The sequence below is a fragment of the Haliotis cracherodii genome, unplaced genomic scaffold (assembly GCF_022045235.1).
Source record: "Haliotis cracherodii isolate W230 unplaced genomic scaffold, xgHalCrac1.p SCAF_19, whole genome shotgun sequence".
NCBI classification, from domain to species: domain Eukaryota; kingdom Metazoa; phylum Mollusca; class Gastropoda; order Lepetellida; family Haliotidae; genus Haliotis; species Haliotis cracherodii.
The window spans coordinates 15,978,403-15,990,071 of NW_027266274.1; the positions used below are offsets into that span (position 1 = coordinate 15,978,403).

At 38.4% G+C, this 11,669-nt stretch overlaps 1 protein-coding gene across 1 annotated transcript; it reads left to right on the top strand.

The window, feature by feature from the left end:
• Positions 1 to 176: 176 nt before the first annotated feature.
• LOC139467148 (radial spoke head 14 homolog) lies at positions 177 to 11,669 on the top strand. Its single transcript, XM_071248871.1, has 10 exons — positions 177 to 325; positions 799 to 904; positions 2,500 to 2,586; positions 3,534 to 3,668; positions 5,059 to 5,135; positions 5,902 to 6,050; positions 7,443 to 7,559; positions 7,922 to 8,033; positions 8,828 to 8,890; positions 11,074 to 11,669. Exons 1-10 carry the CDS (start codon positions 233 to 235, stop codon positions 11,155 to 11,157), a joined length of 1,023 nt encoding a protein of 340 aa, XP_071104972.1. The 5' UTR covers positions 177 to 232; the 3' UTR covers positions 11,158 to 11,669.

An 11,669-nucleotide genomic window follows, 5' to 3' on the forward strand; every position in this document is an offset into this window, starting at 1 on the left:
TTGGTATTTTTTCTTCACAGTGTAAACTGTAATGATATAAAAAATAACGGTCTGAATTGATGTTTGGATGTTTCTGTGTAATGAAGTATTCTATAAGATCTATTCTACTGTTCACCTGCATACCGTGTGCGGCTTACTAAAGGTGACCAACTGTTGTTATAGCAACGCACGCGGAAATTGGAGCCAGGTGTGAATGGAACTTCAGTAAAGCGGTTCATTTCACGTTCACACCATGGCGCTAACAGTAATATCCGCGAAATACCCCCCACAAATTGATGTTACACGGACACCATTTGCGTATGGAGATCGAGCATTACCGAGACTGGTACAGTTTGTATAAATTTAGGAAACTTTCACGATCGTGTATTTCGTTTGTTTTCTCACTCGGTTGTTGTTTATCAGGTGTTTATAATTTTGTATCACCATAACAAACATTTCGGTTACGTGCGATTTATATTTTTGTGTCTCACTTATTTATATATATCACTATTTATTATTATATTCATATTGGTGCAGTGATTTATTGATGAGATTTATTATAATAACTATGTGTACAATTACTTATTGAAAGAATTAAATTGATACATAAAATATTAGCCTGCAGTATCATTACTTTAATTTAATGTAAAGGTACATCTTATATTGGGTACTGTCATGTCGTTTTGTTTGCTCGCATCAAGATTTTAATATATATTTAGATGTGTTTGCATGTTAACTCTATGACAATTTGGTTGACAGTCCGAGCTGAACAAATTAATTTGAATAGTTTCTCATTATTTTTGTCATTTCAATCTTCAGAATCGTGAACTGAATGATGGCACATTGCTTGTTCGTCAGAGAGCAGTCATGTCACTTTGTGATTATCTGCATGACCCAGAGCACATAGCTGAGGCACTTAGATGTGGTGAGATTTTGTTTTTTATGTATTTTTTTACAGCATCTATAGGGACATAACATTCGCTGAAAGTATAGTATACTGGATGTCATACTCTACACATGTATGGCCGTGTACCGATACAAATATGATACAAGTCGATATTGAAGAGGGTGTGTAACAAGGCATGAAAATTAACTGTAAACAAAAGAGATCTCAGTCTACTGTTATCACAATGAGTATAATTGACTTAGATTTATGTTTGTTTTTGTTTTTTTCACTGCCTTTGATTGAAAATGTGTGCCTTGCATGACAAATGCTGTGGTCCATATAACATTCATATAGGTATATGTATGGCGTAATTAAATATACATCCGTAGTAATACGGCCATGAATAGGTCAATACATTATTACAATGTCTGAAGCTTTCATTCTTCTGACATATAGGTCTTCATCATGATGCAAACGAGTTGAAGTGAATAATCTTACTATGTCACAGGGTATAGTGGTTGCTAGGCATTAGTTCAGCAGCAAACAGATTCTCTTTCATTTGATTGGCTAATACTTTTCTGGGGTAGAATAGGTCTTCAGCAACCCATTCTTGCGGTAAAAGGCGACTAACGGGATCGGGGGGTCAGACTCGGCTCGCTGACTTGGTTGATGCATGTCATCGATCCCATTTGCGCCGATCGATGCTCATTATGTCAATCACTGGATTGTCTGGTCCAGAATCGGTTATTTACAGGCCACTGTCATATAGCTGTAATATTGCTGAGTGCATCGTTAAACAACAAACCAACAAAAATCATGTCTCGTTAATTCTTCAGGTTGACCAACAATGCATTAGCATAATGAAACTTATCCAGAGAATTGCAAATGTCAAGTTTGTAGTATTGTATCATGTATCATGCGACAAAGTTTATCATAACTGACCTCGGAGTAACATGAGTATGTCAAGTTTATTTAATCACTACCTGCCTGATGTTATTTGGACAGTGGGACAAATGTTTTCACACATTAGACACAGAAAGTTCTTAACTCTTAAGATATTTTGAACATAAAATTCTTTAATTTAACTGTAATAAGCTCTTTCAAAATAATACTTCTCAATTCATAGCCTTATGATTAAAGATCAACAGTCTCATGATTTTTATTGATCGTGTAACATGCTTTGCTTCTTTCACATGCTGCAAGAGAGAAATCAGACTTGTAAAGACCAACTTTACATCTTATCTGCATGTCTTTATATAGTGCTCAATGTGGATTGCATGGCCCGATTCCCCAAAATGTCCACTCACATTATGAGCCATCATATTTTCAATGACATTTTGTAGATCCTGACCTCAGAGTGGGCATACAGAATAAGGTACCTTGCACGTCAGGTTATTCTGTAAATGCAGGTCGGGTATTCGGCAATTCTCTCTACCATGTCTACCACTGTGCCCATCTCCATGTAAAGTTAGATGTTTGGTTCTCGGAAATTCACTTTTTTGGTTGTCTCAAACCCTGGAAAACGCAAACTTTTCTCTAGGTCCCCATGAGTTCGACACGTTGAGGTTCGACTGTAGTTCTAGATTATCTGTTGCGTTAAGAACAACGGCTGATGTGTTTTGTCTCCATTTCAGGTATTGCTCAGAGTTTAAAAGAACTTTTAGTGGATGCTGACATCACAGTAAGGCAGAAGTCCACAGAGTGTCTCCATGTCATCGCAGGTACAGACCCACATCCACCTTCCCAGGCAAGGGAGATAACTGACTACAAAAGTCCAGTTTCCTCCCTTGCCAAACTTGGTTAGAATTTTGTAGCTTGATTGTAGAGCCACCAGTTGCTATTATGACTAATGTCCCCTCTATGTCCCTCCTATTGACCAATCAGATTCCACTTACCATATTACATGCACTTGCTTCAAGCAAAATGGCAACCCCAGTCAAGACGATCTGATCGATAATCAAGATCTATATTAAAAAACAGGAAGTGCATTAAATTACTTGAGAACCTTGATTAAAAATATGAAAAGTTTTGGAAAATGTCTGTCGACGTCCAGTTGATGGTGCTCATGCTTTGCAAATCTTGCATTTGACTAAAATCTGCACGGCAGTTTATGAACAGATTGTCTGTTTCATTACATGATTTTAAATGGATTATGCAACGACTCACTAGTCCTGCCAAAACGTAAGTCCAAACTTCCAGCCTAGTTTGGCAAGGGTGGAAGCTGGACTTATAAAGTCCCTTGCCTAGGGAAGATGGCCCACGTCCACTGTATACCATCTAGGCATTTTGACTCTTTTAGAGCATTGAATTGGATTTGTTCCCGTGGTGATTCCTGGGAAGTAATATAGGTCCCCCCAGCAACGTATGCTTGTCATAAGAGACAACTAACGAGATCGGGTGGTCAGACAAGTGACTTGGTTGATGCATGTCATCGTATTCCAATTGCATGGATCGATGCTCATATCGATCATTGGATTGTCTGGGCTGCATTCGATTATTTACAGACTGCCGTCGTATTGCAGGAATATTTGAACAACAAACTATCAATCAACAATCTTAGGTGATTCAAGAAATGGAAATATTGATAAGTGTTTCATGAAGATTATGTTGTGTATTATACATTGATGATCTCATTTCTTGACATTCATGAGATTACGTTTTACTTCAGGCCATGCTATCGGGAGGAATGCTTTCCTCGATCATGGGATCATCATGCCGATATCCAAACTGTTTGATGACAAAGAGGATATCGCCAGGAAGAATGCTCATAAAGCTGTTGAAATGATATCGAAAACACCTCCAGGTACGTACTGCTTAATTGGGAGTGTTTCATCCTGTTCACTTACTTCATCCTGTTTACTAAGTTTTAGTTCGTCCTGTTTACTTAGTTTTAGTTCATCCTGTTCACTTACTTCGTTCTGTTTACTAAGCTTTAGTTCATCCTGTTTACTTAGTTTTAGTTCATCCTGTTTACTTACTTCATCCTGTTTACTTAGTTTTAGTTCACCCTGTTTACTCACTTCGTCCTGTTTACTTAGTTTTAGTTCATCCTGTTCACTTACTTCGTTCTGTTTACTAAGCTTTAGTTCATCCTGTTTACTTAGTTTTAGTTCATCCTGTTTACTTACTTCATCCTGTTTACTTAGTTTTAGTTCACCCTGTTTACTTACTTCATCCTGTTTACTTAGTTTTAGTTCATCCTGTTTACTTACTTTGTCCTGTTTACTTAGTTTTAGTTCACCCTGTTTACTCACTTCGTCCTGTTTACCTAGTTTTAGTTCACCCTGTTTACTCACTTTGTCCTGTTTACTTAGTTTTAGTTCATCCTGTTTACTTCCTTCATCCTGTTGGCTTACTTTATTATATACGTAAGTGTGAAAGACTGAGAAGCTGAGAAAAGTGATATTTTCACTGCTGTAAACATAACACTTGATATTTCACTGCAGTGAACATAACACTTGATATTTCATTGCAGTGAACATAACACTTGATATTTCACTGCAGTGAACATAACACTTGATATTTCACTGCTGTAAACATAACAGTTTGTCGGAACTATTGTCATTAAGAGTGACCTACCCTCAAATTGTCTCCCTTTATCGCAAGTGTCTGACCCGTTCACAAACTGTTAACTTCCTTTTTATGCTAGTTCCACATTGACAAGGCAAAATAATGACAGATGGTCATTTATGGAGAAATTATCGCTTCATGGCATTTGTTTTTCTCTTGAAATTATTCCGTTGTAAACTGTAAATTTCCCACTTAACTCATCAATCGACACCGTTCGTTTCGCAAAGCGCCATTTTTGTTACTTGACCAGCGTGTGTTCTTTCGCTTCACACAGTTGATTTTGTATATAATCATATCTATTTGTATGATACAGATTTTTCGCGACCCTAAATATTTTTTTTGTTACTTTTGTTTATATTTTTTATGATTTTGCAAACACGAAACTACTTTTTGTAATGAAATAATTTAATTTTCCGGTAGACAACAGCACAAAAAGTATATAATAAATAGATTATTCCATGTGTCCTGAAAAATCATGTTTCTTTCATCTCGTGACTCGTGTAAATATCTCCTTTATTCCCGTCACTCGATGTGAGAAACATGCTATGTCACTCGACACATGAAATATCTTCTATATATCATGTTTACTTCTTTGTTTAATTTCTCCTGTTTACCTGTGACAGGTGCGGAGGGCATTGTGACGGGAGATTTGGTTCCGATGCTGGTGAAGAAGCTGCAGTCGGAAGTGGAGGAAATCAAGGTAATTGTCAATGTCCTGCTTCTTTCATCTCCGCAACATTGGAAGTGTTCGACATCTACTCACAAAAGAAGCAGACAACACTTTGGCTAGATCTTTAGTTATATCAGGGCTTGACTATTGCTACAGTCTCATGATTAACATCCACAGGCTCCAACGTGTACAAAATACAGCAGCACGTATCGTAACAAAGACATCAAAATGGACTCCAGTAACACCTGCTCTGATGTCGCTGCACTGGTTACCACTCAAAGCCAGAATTGAATTCAAAATTCTAACCCTGGCCTACAAATGCTACATGGAAACAGCCCCATTATATCTCACCAAACTACGGCCTAAATACAAGCCTTCCAGATCTCTCCGTTCCAAGAATAACCAAGTCCTGGAAACCTGTCTCAAAACCTTTTGTCAGAGATCTTTCCAGTTCTGCACTTCCTCGCTATGGAACAAACTACCATCTGATCTTAAGCTGTCACCATCACTTTCATCGTTAAAGGCTCATCTGAAAACACCTTTTCAGACAACGCTATTAACTCTACTTCCCTTTCATTAGCATTATTTGCTAAAACTATGTAGCGCCATGAGCATTAACTTGGTGAATGGAATCTGGGGCAGTATAAATGGACTTATTATTATTATTATTAATTGAGTGCAGCTATAAATCAACACCCAAAGTTGACTATTTCCCAAAAATAATGATGTTTCGTATGATTGATATGATTGTTTACATCGGATGATATTTGCTGAACTTCAAACATATTTTTTGAAGGAGATGATTTTGGACACACTGCACTACTGTATGCGTGTAGATACGAAGAAAGCTCTGGAAGCTGGCGCCATGGAAACATTTACCCAACTTCTCGCTCACAACTCAGAGGTGATCCGCGCCAAGGCTGCACGTGACATCATGGACCTCAGGTGAGTGGCACACATCGTATATGTCTTGGAATGTGTGATTTTATACCCTCCGGTGTTGAAAGATCACATCATATACAGTAATCTACGGTTAAAACGAACTCAAAGTGACCACTAATTTATGATTGTTATAACCATAGTTCGTTATAAGCATATATACAGCATATATATACAGTATATGGCCGAGACCAAACAACAAGGTCGTTATATCTGTCCGTTTGTTATAAGCATGTTCGTAATGAACATGGTTTCTTTACTTAGAGGCTGTGGGGTAGAGTAGTGGTTAAAGCATTCACTCGTCATACTGAAGATGAGGGTTCGATTCCCACATGGGTACACCCCGCTGTGATATTGATGGAATATTGCTAAAAGCGGCGTAAAACCAAACTCACTCACTCACTTCTGGACTCAAGAAGCGTGATTTCCTGATGGCAGCATTAACAAATTCAAGGATAAGCAAATCATTTGTATGTAAAGTAGTGTCCATATGTACAGAGATTTTCCCCAAAACTAAGGGATGTGTCATCTATAGAGATGGGTCTGTGAGAGGGAATTGGGAGGGTCACCAAAAAATATGACAATCTCTGGGGTAGGGTCATAATAAAATGATAAATTTGGGGTGACTCATGAAAAAAATGGACATTTTATGATATAATATACATTGCTTTTGTTCGCTGTATTTTCGGGAGGGTGTTGAACCTTTTTCCATCCCCCAAAATGATAAGCACTGGGGGAAGAAGGGAGAGTAATTTGAGACCGTGAGAACCATTACCGAAACGTGAACCCTTGAGATATAGAGGATGTCCCTGGAAGGCACTTCATGTTTTGTTATAAAATTGTCCCCTGCCCCAAAATATGTGTACCGTATTCGACGCAATAAGCGCCCCACTCTAATAAGCGCCCACGGCGATATTTGCTAATATATTGGCTAGTGAACAATCCCAATTAGCACCCCTTCCGATTGATCAATGTACACGTGACTTATTTATTTCTGTATAATACGCACTCGTGTTTTATATGTCTCTTAATTATGGCCAATTAAATCCTGGAAAAATATATCTGTCGTATATAAACATTTCAGGCTGTCAGCATAAACCACGAAATTTACGGTCTTTTAACACTGTTTTTTTTTCACCAAAATAATATTCTAATAAGAGCCTCCTACTTCTAATTTTGAGAGCACCCTGGGCGCTTAATAAGTCGAATACGGTTTTCTTTTATAACCCTCCCCTAGAGACTGTCATTTATTGGTAACCCACCCCTGATTCCTTCTGACCCACCACCGCTATAATAAATGACCAGCCCCCTAACCCTGAATATTCTGACTTCCTGTTTTTGAAGGACTCCTCCTGATGCTGTGTGTTTGTGTAGAGTCAGTTTATTTTTTTGTTCCAGTGTTCCCCTCGATGGCAAAAACAAAGCTGTGGAAGTGGAGTCTGTTGCTGCCCTCGTCGAGATGCTGAAAGACGCCACGCCGGACGTGCGAGCTAATGCTGCAGGAGCTTTGATGACGTTAGTAGATTCCATTTCCTTGGACACTGCAATAAATCTATCAGTGTTTGGTGTTACATTTATTAAAGAATACATTTATGGTAAGAATCGATACGTTTTACTTAGTGTGCAATTGTGATCAGTACTTGTATCATTAAAAAACTTCACAATGCATGAGTGGATCGTCCTACTGCTAGTTAGTAGATACCATTTTATAGCAAATCTCCCTGAAATATTTCCTTGGCCACATCAAAAAACCTGAGTTTTCCACGCATTACATAACACCACTTTACAAACATTGTGTAAGAATATATTGCAGGATTTATGTGGATGTTTATGTAAATTTTTATTATGATTCTATTTTCCTGATTTGATTTTGACAGAATAACAATCACAACAAAAGGAAAATACACAGCAATAAAAGATAACGCTATCCCAGAGTTGGTGGAGCTTGTCAATGACCCCGTCAGTGAGGTGCGACTCAACGCTCTTAAAGTAAGTACAACGGACAGACTAACAATAGTAATATCATAGAATCGGGTGGTTCTTGACTTCTTTTGTGTGGTTATTATTTTTACTTTAACTACCAAACACAACTGAAACACCACAACTTGTTGAACAGAGTTGTGTCCCTTTGTTGTGCCAGGATCTTTGAGGTGATTGAATACTGCCCAAAGCATCATTACGAGCTAAGAGGCAAGAGCAGATTTCTCTGTAAAAGCTGTAAAGTTTTTTCAAGGTCAAATGCTTTATAATGCCAGACATAGAGATGTAATGTTAACAATAATATCATGTTAATATGATCGCGATTAAGATTGCCCTGAAGATTTGAGGTAGAATAGGTCTTCAGCAACCCATGCTTGCCATTAAACGTGACTATGCTTGTCCTAAGAGGTGACTAACGGGACCGGGTGGTCAGGCTTGCTGACTTGGTTGATGCATGTCATCGTATCCCAATAGCGTGGATCCATGCTCATGATATCATTTACTGTGGATTGTTTGGTTCAGACTCGATTATTTACAGACCACCGTCATATAACTATTGCTGAGTGCGGCATTAAGCAACAAACAAACAAGTATGATAGCCCTTCTGCATGAAATCAATTTTGTCGCAGTTTTTCACACTGAAACAATTATGTTCGTGGGTATGACATCTGAACAACTGACTTCAAAACTTGGAGTATGATCTTAAAGACACCAAGCGCATTAGAACTCAAATTAAAAGATTCCCACAATGTATGAAACTGAAGCGTCCCCTGTTTATCTTATATGTCCCCTTTTTTCCCCAGGCCCTCACGTGTCTGTCCGAGGCCCCCGAGGGGAGGGAGACGCTACTCAACCATGTGGACCTGGTGAGTTGACCTTGATGTCAGTCAATTGTGCTTAGTTCAGTAGTGCTTAGTTGAGTGGTGCTTAGTTGAGTAGTGCTCAGTTGGGTGGAGCTTAGTTGAGTAGTGCTAGTTGAGTGGTGCTTAGTTGAGTAGTGCTAGTTGAGTAGAGCTTAGTTGAGTAGAGCTGAGTTGAGTAGAGCTTCGTTGAGTAGTGCTCAGTTGAGTAGTGCTTAGTTGAGTAGTGCTCAGTTGGGTGGTGCTCAGTTGAGTAGTGCTAGTTGAGTAGAGCTTAGTTGAGTAGAGCTGAGTTGAGTAGAGCTTAATTGAGTAGAGCTTAGTTGAGTGGTGCTTAGTTGAGTAGTGCTTAGTTGAGTAGTGCTAGTTGTGTAGAGCTTAGTTGAGTAGTGCTAGTTGAGTAGAGCTTAGTTGAGTAGTGCCCAGTTGGGTGGTGCTTAGTTGAGTAGTGCTAGTTGAGTAGAGCTTAGTTGAGTAGTGCTCAGTTGGGTGGTGCTTAGTTGAGTAGTGCTAGTTAAGTAGAGCTTAGTTGAGTAGAGCTGAGTTGAGTAGAGCTTAGTTGAGCAGTGCTTAGTTGGGTACTTCATATAGTTGTGCAGTGCATTGTTAAGTTGTGCTTAGTTGGGTGGTGCTTAGTTGAGTAGTGCTAGTTGAGTAGAGCTTAGTTGAGTAGAGCTGAGTTGAGTAGAGCTTAGTTGAGTAGAGCTTAGTTGAGCAGTGCTTAGTTGGGTACTTCATATAGTTGTGCAGTGCATTGTTAAGTTGTGCTTAGTTGAGTAGTGCTTAGTTGAGTAGTGCTTAGTTGAGTAGAGCTTAGTTGAGTAGTGCTAGTTGAGTAGAGCTTAGTTGAGTAGTGCTAGTTGAGTAGAGCTTAGTTGAGTAGTGCTTGGTTGAGTAGAGCTTAGTTGAGTAGAGCTTAGTTGAGTAGAGCTAGTTGAGTAGAGCTTAGTTGAGTAGAGCTTAGTTGAGTAGAGCTAGTTGAGTAGTGCTTAGTTGAGTAGAGCTTAGTTGAGTAGATCTTAGTTGAGTGGTGCTTAGTTGAGTAGAGCTTAGTTGAGTAGTGCTTAGTTGAGTAGAGCTTAGTTGAGCAGTGCTTAGTTGCGTAGAGCTTAGTTGAGTGGTGCTTAGTTGAGCAGTGCTTAGTTGCGTAGAGCTTAGTTGAGTGGTGCTTAGTTGAGTGGTGTTTAGTTGAGCAAAGCTTAGTTGAATATTGCTTAGTTGAATACTTCATATAGTTGTTCAGTGCATTGTTAGGTAGTGCTTAATTGAGGACTTTAGTTGTATAGTGCTTAGTTGTGTTGTGGTGTTTCAAATAATTGAAATATTCATAGATTGATCGTGATTGTGTGTGATGTGTGATATTGATTAACTGGACCTGGTATTGTAAAACAGCAATATTACGCTGACCAATTAATTTTGATGATCGATCCTGATTTTAAAACACAATGGTTGAGCAGTGTTCTGTTTGGTAGTTCTTAGTTAAGCTGTGTTTTGTTGAGCAGTGATGAGCATGTTGATGTACATTGATGTGTTAAGTTGAGCATTGCTTATCCCAGTTGTGCATGTTGTGTAGTTTCTTCACAGTTTTATTGAGTGGTGCTTAGTTGAGTCCTGGGGCTAAATTCGCTGTACAGAGTTGTGTCCCTTAGTTCATTTTGTTCAAAGTGTATAGCTATCATAAAGTAATCATCTGGACCTGCATCCTCCGAAGCATCTGTAAAATCACAGCATCATTCCTGTTCGACGTCACACATTTCATTTTCTCATCTACATGGGAGTTCAATCCTGGCTAACTAAAATTAATTGTTGAGGGATCAGTCAAGTCAAGAAAATGCATCTTCCTGAGGTTAGGGAATTAACTGACAATAAAAGTTTGAATATACAATTTCATCTTTAGGGCAGTCAAGATTGTAGTCATCACCTTGTAGATTATGAAGTATTATAATGGCTATGATCAATGCAGAAATACAACTTACCCGGTAGATGAAAAATAGTGCTGCTGAAAAGTAGTGCCAACATTTGGGGGCCTTCTGATGTATAAATGTCTGAGTAGAATTGGAGAAATTAACTAACTGAGAAACAGAAATACCCGTCCTGTCTCCCGCTCTCACTGTTAACAGCTGACAGTCTGTGATTATATTATGCTTTCTGATTAAACCAGCCCATTAACAGGTGCTTGCTTATTTCAGATCAAGACCCGGACAGGGGATGAAATCCCAGCAGTCGTGAAAGCCGCCCAGATCGCTGTCAAGGTCATCACATGGAAGCCCTAAGATTCGTCTTGCAAAATTGCATTTAAATTTAAAATCATTGAGGCATAAAAATTCCAAATATTATGATATGTATCAAAGTCCTTGCTTCAAGCTCTATGTCCTGTGATAGTTTTACATATATTTTCTGCGGAAAACTGCTTTTGACTTTATTCATTTTGGACACAAAATAATTGCAGGTTTTTGATTGCATTGTTTTGTTTTTATAATGAGTGATAATTAAGTGATATTATTAGATCGTAACATTCTATTGTACCGACCGTGTCTTACAAAGCCTTGTCTGTCTGTTGGATTCCAGGAGGTGTATTATTAAATACAGTTTGACCTTAGGAATTCAATATTTCCTGTTGCCTTGAACTAGATGAATGTTGCAGAATTCTTGTAAGAAGTCGAGGACCTTGCACATATATTTTGTTTATGTACAAATCATATATACTGTGGATTCTTATAATATTGGAAGTATTTATAATGTATATAGTTTATGTACAGTAACATACAACCCTATCATGTGAATA

Bases quoted from the DNA above. Each gene is read 5' to 3' on its own strand.
- LOC139467148 (XM_071248871.1), top strand. From the start codon at position 233: ATGGCGCTAACAGTAATATCCGCGAAATACCCCCCACAAATTGATGTT. The intron at 326-798 runs GTACAGTTTGTA...TTCAATCTTCAG, and splicing joins ATCGAGCATTACCGAGACTG to AATCGTGAACTGAATGATGG. The intron at 905-2,499 runs GTGAGATTTTGT...TCTCCATTTCAG, and splicing joins AGCTGAGGCACTTAGATGTG to GTATTGCTCAGAGTTTAAAA.